This window comes from Fukomys damarensis, unplaced genomic scaffold, assembly GCF_012274545.1.
Source record: "Fukomys damarensis isolate Sample0158 unplaced genomic scaffold, DMR_v1.0_HiC HiC_scaffold_16, whole genome shotgun sequence".
Taxonomy (NCBI): domain Eukaryota; kingdom Metazoa; phylum Chordata; class Mammalia; order Rodentia; family Bathyergidae; genus Fukomys; species Fukomys damarensis.
Window position 1 is genome coordinate 101,011,985 of NW_022900928.1, and position 23,671 is coordinate 101,035,655.

At 36.6% G+C, this 23,671-nt stretch overlaps 1 protein-coding gene across 2 annotated transcripts in view; it reads right to left on the reverse strand.

The window, feature by feature from the left end:
- Positions 1-23,671, reverse strand: part of Nup205 (nucleoporin 205) — a 73,070-nt gene that overhangs the window by 27,357 nt on the left and 22,042 nt on the right. For both annotated transcript variants that reach the window (XM_010616186.3, XM_019206328.2), the window contains exons 13-27: positions 23,421-23,603; positions 21,472-21,522; positions 20,721-20,930; positions 16,717-16,816; positions 16,199-16,336; positions 12,608-12,797; positions 11,746-11,866; positions 10,113-10,194; positions 9,543-9,707; positions 8,612-8,736; positions 4,110-4,224; positions 3,068-3,217; positions 2,350-2,421; positions 1,779-1,936; positions 1,198-1,278 (exon numbers count right to left, since the gene is read on the reverse strand). In XM_010616186.3, the coding sequence (XP_010614488.1) occupies positions 1,198-1,278; positions 1,779-1,936; positions 2,350-2,421; positions 3,068-3,217; positions 4,110-4,224; positions 8,612-8,736; positions 9,543-9,707; positions 10,113-10,194; positions 11,746-11,866; positions 12,608-12,797; positions 16,199-16,336; positions 16,717-16,816; positions 20,721-20,930; positions 21,472-21,522; positions 23,421-23,603 (1,941 nt within the window). The remainder of the gene's footprint in view (positions 1-1,197; positions 1,279-1,778; positions 1,937-2,349; positions 2,422-3,067; positions 3,218-4,109; positions 4,225-8,611; positions 8,737-9,542; positions 9,708-10,112; positions 10,195-11,745; positions 11,867-12,607; positions 12,798-16,198; positions 16,337-16,716; positions 16,817-20,720; positions 20,931-21,471; positions 21,523-23,420; positions 23,604-23,671) is intronic.

Below are 23,671 nucleotides of genomic sequence, written 5' to 3' on the forward strand. Positions count from 1 at the left end.
TAAAAAAAAAAAAAAAAAAAAAAACACATTTTGAAAACTTAGCACATGCATGCCAGACGGTAGATATCTCTTCATGTTAAGTATGGAAGCAATGGTTATGAAAACAGATACAAAACTAACATACAAGCTCTGTGTGTACATGTGTGCATGTATGTTTAACACAAGGGACAGAGGTAGCACAGATGGACATTTACTTTGTAACTACTCTTTTTTATCTTGGCAACCATCTACTTACACTTAACTCCAGGGTACTAGAATTGCCTAAAGCCCACGTTTAATGATTTGTTCCCTTAGATGTCTATTTCTTTGCTTCTTATATGGCCTGACCAGCTAAGTTTCCATGTGCATGGTTCTTCCCATTTGACCTCTAAACCACAACTCCTCACCTGCAATGACATTCCAGTCTTTCATAGAAAGAGAAACACCTAAAAGAACAGACACTGGAGTGCATAGAGCCATCCCCCCATCTTTCTGGGTGAACTGAGTAAAGGCAGGCAAGGGTACAGCAATAAGCTTCAATAGGATAGGAAAACAGCCCTCACAAGAATTCAAATCTGCCAGAACTTTGTTCTTGGAGTTCTCAGTGTACAGAACTGTAAAAGATAAATTTCTATTATGTATGCCACCTGATCCCTTGTCTGTATGGGTTTAACAACAGCCTGAGTGCTCTAACAGAGTTACCTTTATGTAACTTGGTTCAAAGCAAGTCATAGTCTGAACCAAAGGGAGGAATTTACACAAACACATGCATGCATATCAGGAAATGTGGATCATGGGGACATGGCTACATGTTGAGAAAAAGCTCCCATTCTCAAACTTTTGGACATGTACAAGCAAGATAAAGAATTTCATTGAAAAAAAGTAACAAAACTTTTGTTGTTGTTGTTTTTGTTCTGTTTTGTACCGGAGATTGAACTCGGGCCCTGGCGAGGCAGGTAGCAGAACCACAAGAAGGGGAGGGAGGGGAGGGGAGGGGAGGGAAGCATAACTAGCATAACAGAAAAGTTATATGGCATAACAGGCATTCAGTTCAATTTTGTTTATAAAAATTTTAACATCAAAAGTGAGCGATTCCATAAAAATTTAATTTTTAAGTAGTTCAATAGTAGACTTCTGGTCCATTGTCTTTGAACCAGCAAGCAAGTAGTTAAAAGTAGTTAAAAAGATAAACACTAACATGTATTTAATGAAGCTTACCTCCATCAGTAAAGGTCTCTGTCCTATGGCTGCCATACCTTGAAGAGCATTTACTTCAGCCACCAGAACTCTATGAAGAAGCTAGACAATTAGAAAAAAAAGAGAAAAAATAAGACTGTTTCAGATTCTGGTAGAATAGTAACACCTAGAAAGCACTATAAATAAACCTGAAGGGAAAAGTTCCAGATACTCTTTTATATAATCTAACAATGGTGCTGCTGAATTTCCAGATAAAATACTAGGTATCCCTCACATTCCAAAGATAGGAGTACCAAAGAGCCTCTGTAGCAGGTAATGCCTGGGATATCTTCTTCCTTCCAGTGAGGCCATTATCTTTTACTCAGTCAAGAAATAAATAGTTAAAAGCACTCCACAGTTCTAGCGGGTGGGATAACTATTAGAGGAAAGTGATGAGGAACCTTTTAGAGAAGTTAATGTGGACTATTAAGCTTCATTTCCTGGCTCAGTCCAAATGTTAGTAACCAAACTTTCTATCCAGGAACAAGAAAACAAAACAAAATTTCTGATGATTCAATGTATGAACCACTTGATAAAGCAGGTACTTTAAAAGCAATCCTCACCTTGACATTACAGACTGTCTGTCCCCGTAAATTCTTGTGTTCACAGTTAGCAATAACTTGCTCAATCTGGTTCCGATCAAAAAAATCCAACTGTAAAGGCTCAGGGATCTCCTGACTGAAGTCAATCGAGTCAAGAATACTTAGAATTTTTCGACGTACTAGAATAATAAGTAAACCATTTGTACACAGGGCATTGAAGAACAAACCATCATACTCAATTCAGTCTCAAAGATTGTGCAATGCTCAGAAACCGATGACCATGCTTCAATATAAATCTGAATTTATTTCTGATATAACCATTTACAAAATACTTTCCTTCCATCTTATAATTCTAATTATTAAAAAATGTTTGTGCATGACAATCCTTTACATAGCTTTTCTATACCAGTATTGCAGAAAAGGCACAAAAATCTCTTTAAGTTTTAAGCAATTTCAGATGCCTATAAAATGGGCTGGGGATTTAGCTCAGTGGCACCACACCTGCCTTACAAGTGCGAGGTCCTGAGTTCAATCCCTAGTACTGGGGGGAAAAAGTCTATAAAATAAATCTATTGCAAAAACAAACTTTTACCTTTTGTGCTAGTGTCAACATGAAGAAACCCAGAGACAGACCTATTTTCATCTTCTATTCCTCCTTCACCATCTGGTGGAACATAAATAAAAATAGATTGGAAAACGAAGAACACATTTAAAACATTTATTTGGAAATTAAATTTTACTTCTAGGCCACTGTTTCTAGGTAAAAAAGCCTTTGGAAATGGATAATTAAAACGCAGATTGATGAAGATTTACTACAGCATTCATCTAATTCTTTCCATACTTATGGAAATCATTAAAAAAAATTTTTTTTTATTTTTTTGGGTACGGGGGATCAAACTCAGGTCCTTGCACTTGTGAAGCAGGTGGCAGAACCACTGAGCTAAATCCCCGACCCCCAAAATTTTAAAAGGATATCAGAGTTTCTAAACTGGCAAGACTCAAGCATGCGAAACAGATGACACAAAAAGTTTATGTTTAATTTGTATGCGTAATACATACTGAAACAGCTTCGTTCATGTTGGCTCAGTGCGACCAACTCCACTAAGTAGTTTTTATATGATAGTACTATATGGTTTCTTAAAACAAAAATAACAATCATGGAATAATTTTTAAATTTCAGGGAAAACCATTCCAAAGGTGAAAAGAATTGACATGGTCTATAACTACAATCGCAGCATAAGATTCAGATTTGTATTTCAACTAACAAAGAACAGTCCCCAGCACAGTGGACAGTAAATGTCAGTGTTCACCTGAGTATGGTCTCACTGGCATGTCATCCAGTAGGAGGTGAAGGAGTTTCTGGGTATGAGACCGCTGACGATTCAGAGAAGTCACTCTGAGTTCTATTGAGGCAGTTTTCATAAGCCATGACATTTGATTCAGCACAGAGATTTCATATTCTGGAATTTAAAGATATAAATTTCACTGCTCAGAATAATAACACAAGATCAGAACAGTTCTAAACTACAAAATTCATTAGATACTTTCCCATGTGACAGCCAATAACTTATAAAACTGGGCAACATCAAAATTTGTATCTGTAAAATTACAAAAGAAGAAAAGATACAAAGGCAGATAAGCTAGTATGTGTACATGAAAAATGAGCTCAGGCAAATGATAAACAAAAGAATCAGTTTTTATTACAAGTATAATTTCATAAAAATCTTGAGTATTCGATAATTTGACATTAATATGTATTAATATTTTTTTAAAAGTTTTCAAATAGTTAACTCATTAACACTATCATAAAATTGGTTTTGAGTTCACAAAACACATATTTAGAAGAAATTACAACCACACTGCATAATTTTATGATTTTTATGATTCTCTTTTTTTCTTTTGGATTTTTAAGATAGGCTCTTCCTATGCAGTCCAAGCTACATCTGCAATCTTCCTGCCTCAGCCTCCTAAATGCAGGGATTACAAGCATGTGCCACTATGCTTTGCAATGGTTATCTCTTGACATAATTAAAGACATTTGATTTAACATATAATTCAAGAAACCACTTATACAATATTTTTAAAATCCAGTATTATTTTATATTTGCAGGCAAAATGCAGACACACTGAAAACACTGTGCAAAATTACCTTCAGGCTATGTTTGTAAGACATACTTTAACATAAAAGAATTTCATGTTTAGACTTGAGTCCCTTTCTCAAGGTATTTTATCTCATTATGTATGTCCAAATATTCCAAAATCAGAATAATCAAAATTGGAAATACTTCTGGCACCAAGTATTTTAGATAAGGAACATTAAATCTGTAATAATAAAGAAAAATAATGTCCTACCTTTGTTAGAGAAAGGCAGATGCTGCAACTGAGAAAATAAGAAATCCTGGCTAGTTCTTAAGTACCGCATGGTAGGACCAGAAGTATCAGAGCATGCACATAACTGATATATCACCTAATGAAGTAAAAGAAGATCACAAAAGGGAAGGGGATGAAAAGGAATTGAGATGCGTTATGTACATGAACCAATTCCCCATGAGTAATGCAATCATTATGTACTGTAAACACATACCAATAATAATTTAAAATTTTTTAAAGAAATTTCTAAATTAGTTTTTTGCGCTATACATTTAAAGATAGCAGAATGTGAATTTAAAGCTACTACATAAAGAATTAAGATGCATCAACAACTTAAACCAAAACAGATAAACATACATACAAATTTTAGCTCAGATTATAAATGGTCTTTACATTCCCCATTCAATAAAATATACTGAAGTACAATTAAAAGTGAGAGTGACATAATGGTAGTGAAATCACTCTGAATACATTTATTAATGCATGTACATGTAGTTAATTAACAAACTTTAGTGTTTAAGCCATTATTAGTAGCAAACTATTCGACAGTGACTTTTGAGAACCAGTTATTTCATCTTAGTCTCAGAAAAATAATAAATTTACCAGAATTGAGGAAAGTGCAAAAACTACAAAGAAGACCTACAAATTAAATCATGTAACAAATATAAACTCTAAATAAAAAGTTAAAATTAGCTCAAGGGTTGCACCACTTGCTTTACAAGGACAAGTTTCCGAGTTTGATTCCTGGTACCAAAAAAAGTTAACAGAAAACAGGTTTGGAGAAAAATCTTTTATATCAAACATAAAAATGGCTCTTACGTAAGATTTCCATTACATATGAATATCAGAAAGATCTAAATAAAAAGGCAAAAAACTTTATGCAAGTGAAAGTAGCTCATAATCAAAGAAAAATATCCATCTTTCTTCAGCAATACACAACAATTAAGCTAGGCACTAGGGCGTGCAGATAGAACCACTACTCAGGAAGTTAAGGCAAAAGGACTGCTTGAGCCCCGAGTTCCACACTAGCTTGAGCAACATAGAGTGATTTAGGCTATTACAAAATAGAATCTTAAAAATAGGCTGGAGGTTAAGCATGATGATATGGTACTTGTCTAGCATGCATGAGGCCCTGGGTTTGATCTCCAGCACCACAAAAAATTTTTAAATAAAAAAATAAAGGCAATAATAAAGCAGGTGCCATATTACATGTTATAAATCAGCAAAATTTCTAGTTGTAAAATGCAAATCTCAGAGGCCGGGGATTTAGCTCAGTGGTACCACGCCTGCCTTACAAGCCCAAGGTCTTAAATTCAATGCCCAGTACCAAAAACAAAAAACAAAAACTCAGTATTCGACTAAGTGCTAGTGGAGACTTTTATTTGTGATTCATTTTATAAATATTTATTTATTAAAAGCTTTCTATATACCAGGCTTTTAAGATTTGTCTATTATTGGCATCTTTGACACAGTTTGTTATGGCTATTTGTGAATTAAAATTTAAAGTTAAAATTGTTATTATCTGTTGACCCAACATAATCCATACTCTTTATTTAGAGATTCCATACGTGTGAATTTGCATGCGTGCTAAAACTTATTTGGAACCCCTAATTCACGCTCACAATGCTTCTGTAGTCATTTATATGGACAGGCAACACAGTGAAAAATTTCAGCCATGCAACTCACACGCAATTAAAGCAACACTGCCTCTGGGGGCCAAGGATTTAGCTAAGTGGTTCCACCGCCTGCCTTACAGGTGCAAGGACCCGAGTTTGAGCCCCGTTACAAAAAAAAAACAAAACTCAAAACAAAAACAATTAAAACAACACTCTGCCTCTTATTCTAGCTCTCAACTACAAATATGGGTTTTTATTATGGTCTATTTAGAGCACAGTTCCCCCATTTTTGTGCTTTTTATTGATGATTTTGTTATGTGAAACTGTCCCAAGCATAACTGTGAAGTGATGTGTAGTGTTCCTAAGCAAAAGAAAGGGGAGGTGTGCCTTTCAGAGAAAACATGATAAATTTCACACAGACCTGAGTTACAATGTTGTTAACCCTCAGCCCAATGTTAATGAATCAACACTATATACTACACCTAAGGAGTTTTTCGTTTTTATTTTTGTTGAGACTGACCTGGAACTCACTATGTAGCCCAGGCTGGTCTCAAACACAGCAATCCTCCTGCCTCAGCCTCCAAGTGCTGGGATTACAGGCATGCACCACCACGCCCGGATTATCTAAGAAATTTTTAAAACAGAAATACACATAAGAGCCACAGATTTAGCTCAGTGGTGCAATACCTGCCTTGAAAGCACAAGGTCCTGAGTTCAATCCCCATACCAAACAAAAAAAAAAAAGATACACTAAAAGAAAGTATAGATAAGAGGCTTGCAGGAATCTAACCCTACATTTGCTCTTGGAGCAAGAGTTGAGGATTTGTCAATTCAGTGTTTACAATAACTTTATAAAACGTAACATAACTACTGTGAATGAAGATTGACTGTAAACTTTGTCTGAAAATAGTTTTAAAAAAATAAAAGTGACAAAAGGCAACAGAAGATGTTTACTAGAGCACAGCAATAAACTAGAAACCACCTAAAATCATTTACATTGCTACAATATTGAAAGTTTATACAGAGGAAACAAAAAGACAAAATTGTAAGTGTACTTTATGCAACTAAACATAGGGAAAAAGTAAAAAGTTATGCTGCAGATGCAGTTGTCTTCAGTGGTTTGACATTGTTCTGATATTCTAAAAACAAAAAGCCAATACTGAACTTCTCAAAACAAAACACAAATCCAGTGTATCAGATGCCAAGGTAACAAAATACCATTCTACTAATGTTATCTCCAATGGGACCCCTCCTAGTCCCCAGCAGGAAAAATCTCCATGCTTAAAGAGAGGAAACAAAAGCACAATGCTTGGCCTTAACTTCTTCATCCAGAAAACCTGCTATTTTAGGACAATGAAAATATGAATAAGGCTCAAATTATTTCCCTTTGCTACAATCAGATTTTCTTAAACTAAGAAACTGTTCTGAATTTGTTTTGTTTCTGGTCTCTCTATATAGTTCAGGCTGGCCCTGAACTCACTATGTAGGTCAGACTGGCCTTGAACTCCCAGCAATACGCCTGCCTCAGCCTCTTGAGTGCTGGGATTAGAGATATTCGCCACCATATCCACCTAACAAGCTCATCTTCGAGGTTTAACTTTTTCTGAAGCCAGGAAAGGTATAAACATGCAGGTGAATGAAATAGGTTTCATTAAAAATAGAAGGCATTTTTTTGTAAAGATACATTCTGACTTAGGTCCAATATGGGGCCTAAGCCTCTGCACTACAATAAACTTCCGGATGCTAATGATGCTGATTCCAGTTCATACTGTGAGTAGCAGCATCACAGAGTATGTTACAAGCTGGTAGACTGCTGGTATAATGTTCTGTTTGGACGGCACAATGTTCAAAGAATTAGAAAAAATTCACAAAAATTCAGATTTCTACCTTTCTAAAAAATAAAAACCTGGCAAAATATTGTGGAATGATGAAAATGAGCAGGGGCTGAGGAGTAAGGCACATGCTCCCCAAGCAGCCAGATCACTCTCTCCCTCCCTTTTTGACTTCAACCTGGCTCCATTAACTTATACATTTGCTTTAGCAGATGACTAAGCTAATTACTCCTGCTTACATCTCAAATTCTGTAGTGCTGAGTTAAAACATACATATTCGCTCCCCAAGGAAGGAAGAACTGACTCACAGGAGACCTAGCTGCATTATTTACAGTGAAAGGATGTGGACAAACAAGAGGACTGAAGAAAATAGTGAAACATTTAAAAATAAAGAGAGGAGAGTAACAAAGGCATGTCTCCATGTCACCAAGAGGTTGATGATGCCAGGAAAACATGAATTAGAGAAAGCCGTCACATCTATGGAACTCTGGTTCTTAATACACATAAAACAAATAAAGAAAAATAGGAACATGAGTAAGTAAGTCCTCAATAATTTCAGCTTTACACTCACTTGACTTTCCATAAAGGACTCCCTGGTTGACATGGTTCTTAGACTGCTTTCACTTATTCTCCTTTGTCTCACAAGAGCCCATGCTCTAGACTACAAGCTCAGATTCAGCAAGGTCGCACAGCAAGCCCAAGGTGACTTCAGCTGTCACAGGGCAGAAAAGGACGCCAAGAGACGCTCACAAGTCCAGGAAAGCTAATTTAAATTCATCTGGAGAGTTCATACTATAAGAGAGCTCGTATACTACCTGCTAAAAATTCAATAGAAGAATCTAATTTTCTTCTCTATTAAAGCAATTAGGATCTTTAAAATTACAGATCTTAGAATGTGTAAGATCTTGAGGTTTATGCTTTATGGATTTTTATCCATAAGTGAAAGACTAGGCAAGTACTCTACTCCTTTACTGGCAGTGGACTACAGTGTGTGACCCAGCCTCCTCCACCCAATGCTACAAAGCGCATCCCCTACCTGGTAACACAGCTCGGCCAGCTGAGGAGACTCTCTCATTGCTACTGGGCCCATTCTCTCTTCTGTCCCTTTCTCCAAGATGTTTAGAATGGCATGCAGACACGTCCGAGGGCAACCTAGCACTCCTAGATGAAAGCCAAAAGGAATTCATCATTTCTGGTAGATTTTTCTGCATTTATAAACCTTAGACTGCCTTTACAACTGTCACATTCTAGAGGAGGCAACATGCACAGCTACCCAGCAGGCTAGGGCAAGAGGACTCCAAGTTTGAGGCCAGCTTGAGCAACTTAAGTGATTCTGTCTCTCAAAATACAAGTTAGAAAGGGTTGGGGGCATCAGATATGGTGGTATATGTCAGCTACCCAAGCACTCTGGTAGGCTGAGGCAAGATCACAAATTTGAGTCCAGACTGGGAAACTCAGCAACACCCCATATCAAAATTAAAAAAAAAATTTTTTTAAAGGGCTGAGGATGTAACTCAGTGCAAAGGGCCTATGTTCGATTTCCAGTACCATGCAAAGGCACAGGGAAGTAGCTCAAGAGGAGAGCACTTTCCTCCCATGAGTTTCAAACCCCAGTACCTCAAAACAAACAAAAAAAATCAAATTCTATAAACATGTTCTACTAAACCACTCTTTCAAATACTGATACGGGGGCCAGGTATTTAGGTCAGTGGTTCTGCCACCTGCCTTGTAAGCTCAACGACCTGAGTTTGACCCCCGATACCAAAAAGAAAAAAGAAAGAAAACAAATACTGATACAGAAAAATGACAAATGTCAATTCTCCAAAGCTTCATTTATCTACTCGTGACCTAAGTCCTAAAGACTAATCCATACATTAGCTTTCATGTCACAGGCCCAGAATTCAATAAATGACCACTTAGATACACAAATATGAAAATAAATACATACACATGTCTTATGTCTATACCTGGATCTTGCAGATTGGTGGTACTAACAGGTTTCTTCAATTCAAAGCCCAACAGATAGAGAGCAAGGTTGGGTGGATTGCATTCCAGAGAGGTTATGAGAAGATTCAAGATGTGGATTCTTGTTTCATGATGAATTGCAGCTAATTTCTTTTCAAGCTCTGATCCTTAATATGGAAATCACAAAACAAAATTACAAAACAATGCAAAGTTAACACAGAAGTCAAATTTTAAAATATAAAACATGTATTCCAGCTGAGTGGTGGCACATGCCTGTAATTCTAGCACTACGGAATCAAAGGCAGGAGGGTCCCACAGGCAGCCCAGTCTCACAATCTTAAAAAAGGGACGGGAATATAGCTCAGTGTGAAGGTCCTGGGTCAATTCCCAGTCCTGGGAAAAAAAAGACTATTCCAAGAATCCATGTTTTCTTAATTTCAGTGTACTTCATTAGCCATTATATTGGTTGATCTCTTTAAGGAAAATCCCTAAAAGTCATATATATGTTTACTTTTTTCTTTATATTAAATATATATACACAAAGTAAAACATGCTGTTGATCTGAGGCATACCCTCTTCCAGACGTACAAATTCTTCTGCATCTTCATTATCTAAACATTCCACAAATCCAGCCATCAGTTTCTGGCTTACACTCTTAACACAGATAGACAGAAAGATGATAAATTAATTTAAAGTTTCTAAATTATAGAAAACAATAAAGTTTTTTTTTATAGAAAACATAATAAATACAGTATACTTACATACATTTGTCTATTTTTTAAAAAAAGCAAAAGCTATTCCAAGTATTTAGGTCCTAGTTATGTTTTTAATGAATAGAAAACTCAGTAACTTAAACAGTTATGTTAGATTTCTACAGAAATGAAGAAATGAAAAACTTAAAACTTTACTGGTTTCAAAACTTGCTTCCCCCAATTTTCTTCCCAAATTAGTACTTTACAAATAATATGTTTCATTGAACCTTCATTACATACTCAATGTTATGAGATTATAACTATAATATAAAATAAAATTCTTATCTTCTTCCTAGAAATGTATTAATTATCACCAGTCTTATATCTCTTGGCAATTTCTCTGTGAGAAGGTAAGGGATAATAAGTGCAAGTTCAAAGACAGCGACGGCAACTCACAAAGACCCTGTATCAAAATTTTTAAAAAAAGGAAGAAAAGGAAGGAGAGAGGGAGGGAGAGATACAGAGAGAAAGAAAAAAGAAATCTAGCAGGATGTTAAAATCAATAATAATATATACTAAAATAAATGTCAAGAAACCAAGAATCTTCAGGATGCCCTGATTATTACATGGTATGATGAAACCCATTCCATTCCATTGATCAGACATTTATACTTCCTACAAACAGTGGTTTTTAATTAAACAGCTATACCTACTATAAATGGTGGTTCTTGGCCTGTGTGGTACCACCAGAAGACATCTAAAAAGATGTGGGGCCATTCTGAGGTGTCACAACTAGAAGTTCTCCTAAGAGATAGCGGCCGAGGACCCAGTGATGTTAAAGGTCTTGCAGCATCAGGGACAATTACCCACAAAATGAAGATCTATTCTATTCCAAGTGCCAGAAAGCTTCTGTTTTAAAATACTGTGCAAGGGGACACAATAAAATCCTTTGGCTAAAGCAGTGATTTCCTACATAGAGTCACAATGAGTAAATGTTTACAGAGGAATCAAGGAGCAGATTCTCCCACAGTAGCTACTCAGTGACCAGAAATAAAACTATTATGAATGGTATTAAAAGAGGAACACTTAAAAACACTCTCCAAAATGAGAGCCCCATGAACCACGCTACCACAGAAGGAGATGCTCACAATGGTGGAAGACATTCAGAACCACAGAAGCTTGCAACAACTGACAGGCAGGGAGCAGAACACAAACAGAAGTTGCAGTCAGAAATACAATCATTTTAAACATGCTTGGCACAGCAGCTATGCCACAGGCTACACAGCCACACACCACAGGGCGGTGTACTGTGAATACACCACACCCCATTCACCACTGTGAATAATGTGAGCTTCAAAGACAAATCACAGCTAAGCAGTGAGTAGGTTTTTCCTGTCTTTTATAAATACATTTACTCTTAAAGAATTCTTCCAAAAACAAGAATATGATTCCTCTATGGACACTGTCACTTGTGTCAGAATGCACCAAAAGCAGCAGGAGCAAAATCAGTTACCTGGTCATGTGTAAAATCACCAACCAATTTTATCTGAATGTTAGAGTTGCAAGAGATACAGCAGAGAATCTTGGCACTTTCAAAAGCCAATTCTGGATTTGTATTTCCATGATACAGGTATCTGCCAAACAAGAAAACATTGAGGAACAATGTGATCAGATATGGCTTCTTACTATTCCCCTATCCCTAGAGCACCATAGACAAATTAGGAAAAAGATAAAGTATGTTCTCTCCAGCCAGAAACAGCCAGCTTTAGGCTGAATCATGTCTCTCCAAAATGTGTATGTTGAAACCTTAGTTCAGAGTGACCTTGTTTAGAAATAGAGTTTTTGCATATGCAGCCAATATAGTTAAGAAAAGGTCATTAAGAAGGCCCTCACAGAATAGAACCATGCACTCACAAGAAAGGGAAGATGTGGACACAACACTTGCCCAAGGACACATTATGTTAAACTGAAGCAAGCTGTGAACACCAAACAAGCAAAATGCTAGTATATGTGGAGGGAGGGTAGAAGGCAAAAAAGGAAAGAGAGCAACAGGGAAGGGTGGGGGATATGAAGAGAAAGAGACTGACTTTCTTCCTTGATACTATCCTCCAAACAACCAGTATCCCTAGAGGAGACAAGAAATATTTGGTCATTTAAGACTTAAAAATTTTTAGGACACAGAGTAAATTAGCAAGATGAGACTGTAAGATTCAGAGTTATTAAAACCAAAGGAGTCAGAGAAAGCAAGATTCAAGGGGGGTGAAAAAATAGTACATGGTGCATTTGCCATCCAACCAAGATCTAGAACACAAAGCTAGACTGTCCATCTGATTTAATTCGTTACTGTTTATCTCTAACCTGCAAATGTCACTTACCTGGCAATGTTTACCACATTGTCTGCCTTCTTAGTTCTGGGATTAATTCCCTGCAGCAGCTGCTCTAAGGGAGAAACTATGAGAGCCAGCTGACTTTCTCTTAGAAGATCCATAAAGAGATTTTCCTTCTGCAGAGTTAGGTTGAGAAGTGCAAGGCAGTGCTCTACGGCTTTCTCCAGGTATTTCTTCCCTATAAGCCAAAAATGAAGTTTGGAATTTCTAAATGAATCTTAAAAACTAACTGTCAGTACTTAGGAAAATAAGAAAAGGACAAGCTTTAGATACAAAGGCCCTTGTTATTCAAACTTTCACCAATAACTTCACAAAACTGATCAGATACATAAATTATGACTATTCTGTGACTCACGGTACTTTCACAAAATGGCTTCACTTATCTTTTCCCTGACCCATTAAAGCAGTGCTTCTCAGAATGAGGGGACTTGGCCCCACAGAACATGTGACAGTGCCTAGAAACATCCGTCATAACTGGAAAAATACAAATGGCATCTAGTGGATAGAAGCCTAACACACGAGACAGCATCACAAGTAAGTATGATTTGGCCCAAATTGTCAGTAATGTCAAAAGTTAAGAAACTGATTTTGAGTAAAAAGTAATTACTGTGGAACACAAAGAAGCAGAAAATATAGACAAGATCACCTGTAATTCCATCTTTCCAATTTAAAGCTTTGACCTAATTCTTTCCATGGTTTCTTTTTTTTTTCTTTAATTGAGTTTATTGGTACATTCTAGGTATACAATACAGTTACATTCATCATTGGGATTCTGTGCCTTTACATAATAGGTCTTGATTCTCATTTTTTCCCCTTGTCCCTACCCTCCCTTCACCCCCTCCTCCCCTCCCCATTTACAAACACTTTATTTCCATTTTTTCAGTTTCTCATATTTTTTTCCTCTCCCTTATTACCTTTCCCCCTTTCCCTTCCCACTTTCCCTACACCTTTAGCCCTTTACTTCCTATTTCACATTATTAATTATCTCATTAGGATCCTGTGTACTATTATAGTTTTCACACCAAAGAAACTATTCGGTATTTCAGTTTAAAAAAATCTCTGTATGAACATTAAAAATAGAGAATCCTAAAATAAAATTAAAAAGGAAAGTAAAAAAGAAAAGGCAATGATGTAACATTAAAATAATCCTTAATACTGGAGATGAAAATGGTCCGCGAACATATTTAAATTGCTTCTTGCTTATAGTCTTCTTATTCTTTTTTTCATTATTTAGAGAATACTTTATTAGTTTCTGTAATCAAACCCACGTAGATATGACCATACATATTTAGTATGATGTGTTACCCCTGTACACGTGGAAAAAAATAAAAATAAAAATAAATTAACATTTCTAGACCAATATGGCTGTCCATTTCTGTACAATGCCACTCAACGCAGTAAATTGGGATGACTTTTTCCAAAGTTGGCAGCACCATTAAAGTTTCCCAAAATTCAATTTATATACATATATGTTTATATATATATTTATATTTATATAAAAAGACTAATACTACTATGTTATACATCTATAGCAGCAACAGCTTTTCCAGGTTCTGCAGTCACCTGAACAAAATTATAGATATTCAGTATATTCTTTCCATGGTTTCTTACCTGTGAACTCTAACTAAAGTCATAACTGCTATGTTCAGAATCTTTTTTCTTTTTTAGATCAGTTATATTAAATAGACACTACAGAACAGTTATAAAAAGCATGGGCTCTGGAGTCTAGTAGCCTAGGTCCCAAGCCCAGCTTTCACATTTGCTGCGTGAAGTCAGCACATCCTTTCTGTATCAATTTCCTTAGTTGTTAAATGGAAATAAGGCCTCACATACAAGGTTTCATTTTGGGGGGGGATCGAACTCAGGACCTTGTGCTTGCAAGGCAGGTGGTAGAACCACTGAGCTAAATCCCCAGCCCAAGGGTTCTTAAAGATTAAATGCATTCATACACATAACATGCTTTCAAGAGTCAAATGGATACTGAGTACTCAATAAATATAATACTAAATTTATTGAACACAGTAAAAACACTAATAAGTGCTTTTACAGGTATTATGGAGGAAACAAAAAGAACTTCAGATCAAAGTTAGGCATGTTAAAATGGGAAAAATGATACCAAAAATAACTTTAATTACCTATAAGACTTTACTTCCCAAAAGAGTTAAAGACATATTACAGTTAAAAAAAAGAGTTAAAGACATATATTATGTGATACATGCATCACATTACAATGATATACCCATGTCTACAGCAGTATAGCTCATAAGAGCTAAATCTTGGAAGTGGCCTGCCTATATGTCCATCAGCAGAAGAGTGGATTAAAAAAATGTTGTATTTACATACCATAGTGAATCACTCTGCCATAAAGGATAAGTCTGAGTCATTTGCAGATATATCTTGAGATGTGTTATGGCTTGTATCTAGATGTCCCCTCAAAACCCCATACAAGCCAGGCATGGTGGCGCATGCCTGTAATCCCACACTCGGGAGGCTAAGGCAGGAGAATTACTGTGAGTTCAAGACCAGCCTGGGCTACATAGTGAGCTCTAGGTCAATCTCAACTACACAGTGAGACCCTGTCTAAAAAAACAACAACAACAACAAAAATACCCATACATACAGTCAGAGGTGGGGCTTTTCAGAGGTGGCTGGATCTGAAGTGTGTGATGCTGGGATTAAGAGTGCACACTTACTAAATTAGTCAACCAATTGGTTTGGCACAGTTCTGGGTAGGGTTTAGCATGAGTGGTACCTGCCCGAAGAGCAGGTAGCCTGGACAGAATAAAAGGGACAGAAAGAGGTTCATGCTTATTGCTTGTCACTTGCCACCTTCTTCCTGCCCTGCTTTGCCATGGGCTGTTTCTATTCTGGGATGCCCGTATGCCATGCTACGCTGCCTTGGAGTCAGGAGACTATAAAATGAAACCTCAACAAACTGTGAGCTAAATAAACCTTTCCTCCTCTAACTTTGGGTGTTAGTATTTTATCTCAGCAATAAGAAAAGTAAGACAAGACCACAAGGCTAAGTGAAATAAATCAGACACATGGACTTAAATTATCTCATATTTTCTCTCATATGAGAAATCCAAAGTGTAAATAATATAAAGAGCAAAGGACAAGACAGATAACAGGAAATAGAAAGGTAAATGTTTTGCAAATGGGAAAGGGATCAAGAGATGGAGGGAGAGAAGAGGAAGTAAAAAAAAAAATGTGTCAAGAGATGGAGGGAGAGGAGAGGAAGAGGAAGTAAAAAAAAATGTGTCATGTACAAGTACCAACTCCCCACAGTGAATGTAACCATCGTGCACTGCAAACATGGGCTAATAAAAAAAATAATAAAATTAAAATTTTTAAAAAATGGACTAATAAAAAAAATTTTAAAGACACCCCCATAATGAGACACAGTTACAGTGAGAGTCTATGCTTTATTCTGTTTTCACTTAAAATATATTCCTTTAAATGACACTGGAAACACCACCGTGGCTAGAGAAGCTTACACTGAAAAAGGAACTTTGGAGATCATCTATTTCGAACTCAAGTTTACAAAAGATAAAAATAACAAAATTTTGAGGCACATACCAGGAAAGGGGGCATAGGTATCAAGCTGCTTCACTCCTTCTTCCAGCAGACTAAGAGCAAGCTCCAGCATTGGTGACTCATTCAGAAGATGATACATCAGACTGAAGCCAGGAGGCTTGTAGGCCATAATTTCTTCTCCTAAACAAAACATAATGCAGTTCACGAGATGGCGCATTAATAAACTGTCACACCTCTGATTTCTCTGAAATGTGTACTTATAAATTAAATGGGTTCTAAGTAGATAAAGTTTCAATTTAGAGATGGTGCACCAGCTGCATAGAGTAGCATCTAGCACATAGCAGTGAGTCACCTTTGTAAAGAACATATAATGCAATGCTCTAGATATTCCATTCAGTAAAATTTTACTTTATTTTCTCTTGGAACAGAACATTAAATGATTAAAACAGTGAAATAAAGATTAAATTCTAATTTAATGTGTAAGTATGTATTTTACATAAAACATAACTTATGTTATAAATAGCTGACATCTTATTTGAAAAGTTACACAATTAAATTACCTTGTAGCTCCACAAACTGGTCTACAAAATCTTCAAGCTGAGGCTCATAATCTCTGAGTAGTTTATAAAACACCTCCAAAACAACCTCAGCAACTTCCCACTGCAGAAAGAAACAAGTATTGCAATAACAACAAAGAGTCCAAGGTGGCAGGAGTCTCACCATGCTTTGAGTTCCTATTTTTTCTTCCAGAAAATGAAGAAAGTCACTTGTTTCTTAACTTATACAAAGTAAGAGAGAAAGCCTAAATCATATTGCTGTATTTTGCTGAAGGATAATGTATTAGCTCATTTTCCAGGTGAAATACTTTTTTAAAGCATTACTTAAGAAACATTAGTAAGTCAGGCATTGTGATACACGCCTGTTATCCCAATACTGAGAGGCTGAGGTAGGAAGCTGCTCACAAGCCTGAGACCAGCCTGGGTAACATAGTGAGCTCAAGTCAGCCATGGATTACATAACAAGAACCTGTCCCAAAAATACAAATAAAAGAAACATTTCTATAGACAAGGTTTGGGTTTATTAGCAAATACAAAGCATTTAGTACCTAGTCATATTCAGTTTACAATTAAACAATATCAGATTTTTTTTTTTTTTTGTACCAGGCCTTTGCACTTGCAAGGCAGGCACAGTGTCACTGAGCTAAATTCCCAGACCAACATCACATTTCTTTTTTTTGGTACCGGGGATTGAACTTGGGACCTGTTCTTGCAAGGCAGGCAACAGAACCCCTGAGCTAAATCCCCGGCCCAACATCACATTTCTTAAAGGGTCAGATATTTCACACTCTTAAGAATATCAGCTGGAAATGATCTGAAAAATCATCTCACCTAGTCATTGTAATTTCATAAATAAAGCTCAGAGCAGTGACTGAATGCCCTAAGACTCTACAACTTGGCTGCAAACAAGCTGGAAGTCAAGTTCAGGGGTCTATCTTGAGTAAAGCTTTAGCCAGGGATTTATTAGCTCATAGTTCCGCCACCTGCCTCACAAGTTAGATTAAACGTACCAAAAAACAAACAAACAAACAAAAAAACGACAGTAAAGCTTCATCCCATGCCATTAGTCAAAGGTGGTCAAGGATACAATTACTGCAGTCCTGCTACAAATAACCCCTTCACCACTTCCTTGTTAGAAATAAATTTAAAATCCACATACCAATGAGGGAAAAATTTATGCCAAAGGATAAATACATAGTTGTATATATAGCAAAATTAAACTGTGCTTTAAAAATTTAAAAACTGATCATATGAGTTCTGGACTAAATTATAGCTAGAGAGAGACGAAGGCCTTTGGAAGGCTTTAGAAAGGCAGCTAGAACAGACTAGATATGGAAGGAAGGAGTGGAAAAGTCAAACTACAAGACTGGAAGTAATGGAACCACTGAATGACTAGTGAAACAAGATGAAGTGCGATAGAATGGCTCAAGAAAGGAAATCCTGAGCATAAAGGAGCAGTGTGTGTCTCAAGGGGCAGAGGCAGGGGAAATTGTATTTTGAGTGGAAGTAGGCAGGAAATATTCAGTAGGTGATTAGCAAACTCCAGAGATGCTCAAGATTGGAGGTCCTGTTTTGGGATAGAAAATAATAAAGTCAAATAAAACAAATACATAAAATGTAATAAGACGATTTAGTCACTATACACAAAATTACTATTTAGAATCACTATTTCCACTACACATAATTTTGTCAGAGTTCAGGTTTCATAACAGGACTTTCGTTCGGGTAGCTTTTTATGATTACTTTGAAATTACTTACTTTTTGTATTTTCTAAAATTTCCAGAAAGTTTGAATAAAAATGGTGTATCATGACATAATAATGAACTTTAGGATTGACAAACAAATACATTGCCTCTAACACTCAATATTTATTCTTATCTCAACCCAGACCTTGTTTCTATGAGAAGCCACTGCCCTAAAATATAGTTATATAAGTTAAACTCGAGCCAGGCATGCTGGCGCATGCCTTTAATCTCAGCACTCGAGAGGCTGAGACAGGAGGATCGCTGTGAGTTCGAGACCAGCCTGGGCTACATAGTGAGTTCCAGGTCAGTCTCAACTGCATAGTGAGACCCTGGCTCAAATCAAACAAACAAACAAACAAAAACAAAAACAAAAAAAAGGTAAACTCAAGAAGATTTTCAAACAAATTCTAAAAACAGGGAAAAAAAATTTTTTTTTAAATTTTTGGTACTGGGGATTGAACTCAGGACCTTGCACTTGTGAGGCAGGCACAGTGCCACTGAGCTAAATTCCTGTCTATGAAAAATTGTTTTACAGTAAATATATGGGCACAGAACTGAAATCAATGGCAGACCAAGAAAGCCACAGAACTTGAAGTGTAACTGTGTCGGGGAAAAAATAAGGCACCCAGAAAGATAATACTGACTAGTGCTCTCAACAGGTCATGGTGACTTTTTCAAGAAAAACCAGGAAAGATATACGAAACAACTACAAAAACCTGCCCACACTTTTTGTCAAAGGGACTGCAATGATCACTACTTATTCATATCACTAGTCATTACCTGAAATGACTTTTATTAATGAGGCATAATTACTGTTTTTCAGAGCTTTAATGTTTTCTCTCAGTGTTTGTTTATTTATTTATTTATTTTTAGTACCAGGGATTTATTTTTGGGACCTGGTGCTTGTGAGGCAGGTGGTGGAACCATTGAGCTAAATCCCTGGCCCTTCAGTGTTTATTTTTTCCAAGGGAACAAAAATTATAAAAGCAAATGACAAAAAAATGGTCAGGCCAGGCATGGTGGCACACACTGATAGTTCCAGCACCCAGGAGGCTGACATAGGAAGATGGCTATGAGTTCAGGGCCAGCTTGGACACACAGTAAGCTCAAGGCCAGCCTGAACTACACAGTGAGACAACTGTCTCAAAAAACAAACAATTACTTGTGAAACAAACTATGACCACTGAAGCTAGATACAACAGCAATAGAAATGATGCAGTCACTAAGGACTTTTCGAAGATTCTCTAATGGCATGAAATAATCTTCATTATATTAAATGATAACAAAAGGAATACAAAGTAATATAGCTATCTCAAATATTAATATACATGCACATTAAGTAAACTATAAGTAACTATTCTTCTTTGCCAGCAAGGTTATGGGTGATATTATTTCTTATTCTTCTGTATTTTCCAAATTGTCTTAGCACAAACTATGTTATTTTTATTTTATACTACAAAAACCCAAGAAGTTAAAAAAACAGCAAACTATAATAATAAAGCAGAAATGTTCCTATAAGACACACCCCCCAAGGGTATCCTGTGAGGTAGTAAGCAGTGCTATAGACTAAAATAAGTAACATCAGAACCTGAAGTGTCTCTTACATAGCTTATGAGCTTGGATCTGGAATTAAGAGTTCTATGTTCATATCCTGGTCCTTGACCTTAGGCAAGCTCCTTAACTTTGCTAAGCCTCCATCTGTAAAATAGGAATATTAATAGTACCTGCCTCAAAGTAATACTGGAATTACACACTATGAAATACATAATGAGCTTGATGGGTGTCCTACAAGTAGCACCAAGATGGGCATAAATGTCAGTGCTCCCTCAGCTTCACCTATGACAGCCACACCTAGGGGATCACAACACTCTTTCCCTCTAACACCACAACCCAGAAATGCTACTAACAGAAACTGGAGTACAAGTTTCAATGTATTTCAATCCCTAACCTAAATCATCCCAACAAGGAGCAGTGATATGCTTCCATCAAAGACATAATTTTTTGGTACAATTTTCATCAAAATTTGTTCAGTTAGGAATCTAAATGAACTTAAATTAATTAAATTACTGACCACTGAAATGTCAGTGCTTTGATTTTTAATGTACATAAATTACCCCAACCACCACAGTGTTCAAAATTAAGATGATTTTTTTTTTTTTTTTTACTAACTTTGAAAGCTAAAATGAATTTATATCCCTTTATACCTTGGAAAAAAGAAGAACAGTAAATGAATATGGAGAAGAAAGTTTTTCTAAACATAACCTTTTCAGCTGCTCTCCGGTAAGCTCTGGTGCGGAATCGGAGAAACACAGAATCTCTAAGGAACTGTAGGTAAGGATCAAAGCCAGGGGGCCGCAGACCAGCACCCAAATTGGAAGGAAATGAGCTCTCCACCAGGGTACTAATAAGCTGGCAAAAGGCTCGAGTCAAGGGATATTCTTCACACCGTGATTCTATTTCATTTAATTCAACCTTCAAAAAAAAAAAAAAGGTGATATCAAACTACCAGCTATAACGTATAGAACATTTTGCAGGCACTAACTTACTAATAGTGCTATATCACACTAAAAGACAGAACAAATATTACCACTTTTCACTGAGAAGACACAGATTATATTAATGCAGATAAGTCAGATGGAATAATTTCAAATTTCCACATATTAGCCCAATCTTAAAGAGAAAGCTTAAATGTGTCTTTAAAAAAGATGGAGAACAGAAAGTAAAATAATTGTCACATCACGTTGATTCAAGTAATCTAATTAACTGAGTTCAAACCAAGACTTTCAGAGTCTGGATGGCTGCCACCCAACATCCTTCTCCAATTCTGAAACATTAAATATTTTGGTTCCTTCCATTAAGAGTTTCATCCCTTTTGACAACAATCAGAAAACTCCAAACATAAACATACTAAATTTGAAAGTTATAGAAACTTAGAGTAAGAATCATTTTTCAGAGTCTTTTTATTAGCATATGTATGAATAAACATAAGATTTATATTTAAAGGAACATTTACCTCGATCCCAATAGCTTGCCTCTGGCTTGAAACCCTGACGGTCTGTAGTATCTTGAAACAAGAAGAAGTAGATGTCAGGAGCATTCTGTACTTATCAATGGGCAGCAGCAGCTATGCAATGTGATACTCAGTCCTATACCTCACCCACCATACCACACTTTTCTCAATGGCCAACAGCTGAGGGGTCCCTGATGCCCTTTCAATAGCAATTCAGTTTTCAATTTTGTACCATGTAAAAAGCTTCGAATTTCAAAGAGCACTCTAGATCTTTTTTCAGCAAATTTTCTCTGATTTTCTAAGAATGAATCTTTAAAAGGATTTACCAGATGAAATCTCACCAGTGTTTTAAGATACTATTTCTGTTTACAACTAGCCTTATTTAAACCAAAAGCAAACTTAACTAAGAATGGATTTCTAAAAACGACAAGTTTTGAGTTGAGATGTTCTGTCTTATCCTTCTTACAGGACCAGACTATATGCAATAAGTTACATTTATTCCTCATACTTCACTCTCCTCAAATGAAGAGTGCGCTGATAGGTAGACACTTTAAAAAGCAATAGCATTTGCTCAAAGAACCCAAATTTACATTTCATTTCAGGAATAAAGGAGCAATGCACATGCAGAACAGTGGTAAGTCCTGGTATATTCATGAATCAAAATGGGAAGTATTAATAGTAAGCCCAAAATGGCTCTTCCTCTCACACAAAGGCCAACTCCTTTAAATTGTTTTATAAGGTATTGTTCCTATCTTCAGAAGACATATGTTAGAAAATAATCTACAATACTACTTTAAAATGGCTTCTTCTGTGAACAATTTAGCATCACAGTCTCCTGTTATATTACTTCTAAAACAAACATATATTCTACCCAACCATTTTATCAGAGATACTTGTATAAAGTGTATCCTTATTTCTTTTTTCATTTCATCACACAAAAGTAACTATCCTTGATATAAAAACTCTAAGAGCTTACATTTAGTGGGAAAAAAATTCATTTAGAGTCCAAACATTATATAACCCATATATTTCCCCTGGCAAGTCAACATACATGCATTCCCTAAGTTTGAAGTAGTCAGGGAATCCTGCTACCATATTCCTACTTTCCATATTTTCCCATTCTCAAAGCTTATGGTCCTGGCAGTAAACCTTCATGACTGCTAACATAGTTCTCTGAATGCTGTTAAAATTTCTGTGCAGCCAGGCATGGTGGTGCACAGCTGAAATTCCAGCACTTCGGAGGCAGAGGTAGGAGGATCGTTGAAGTTTGAGGCCTTCCTGGACTACATAATGAGTTCAGGGCCAGCCTGAACTACAAAGCAAGACTCTCTCTCTCTCAAAACAAACAAAAAAATTTCCTGTGCAAACTTGGCAAACAGCTGAACCCCACTTTAATGGAAAAACAACCCCCATGATGACATACAGCTTTACAGATGTTTCAGTCCATTTGAACAAGACAGGCACAGAAAAAAAGGAGCAGAAAGAAAAATAAACACTTCTCACATTTAATGAGTACAGATGACTTCTGAAAGCATGTATTATCCTTGTCTGGAAGGGTTGAGAAATTCTGCCCATTTAGAAATATCTCACAGACATCAGAAAATAAGATTCTAAGAGGGTTATCTTAAGAACCAGTCTGGGTCTGGGGATTTAGCTCAGTGGTTCCACTGCCTGCCTTGCAAGCTCAAGGTTCTGAGTTGGATCCCCGGTACCAAAAAAAAAAAGAGTGGAAAGAACCAGTCTGTGTCTGATAACGCAGTAACGCTGTTAACTGTGCCCCAGAGAGAAACCCAGGCCAAGTAGTTTCTGATGCTATGCTTGGCCCCCAGGCCTTAACTTTGTAGTTGGAAAGTTCACAGTGTAGGTCCTGATTAGTCAGATGCCCTCACTTCTTTGGTATAATCATGTTCAATTTCCAAGTAATACACATAGGAGCATTCCAGTGAGTGTACCTGTGTATATTCCAGCGACTGCCACAAAGAGGCTGCAATTTCAGGGGACTTTCCGAAGGCAGCAAGTGTCTTCAGCAGCTCAGCTTTTAGAATAGGGGGTATGCTGCATTGCAGGAGGCCCAGAATCACCACCACAGGTGTCCACTGAGGATGTTCACAGAGTGCCAGTCGAGCATTTTCACTCTGAAAATTGAGCACAAGAACAAGACTTCCCATTTTTATTTTATTTTTGAGATCAAGTATAACTTTCA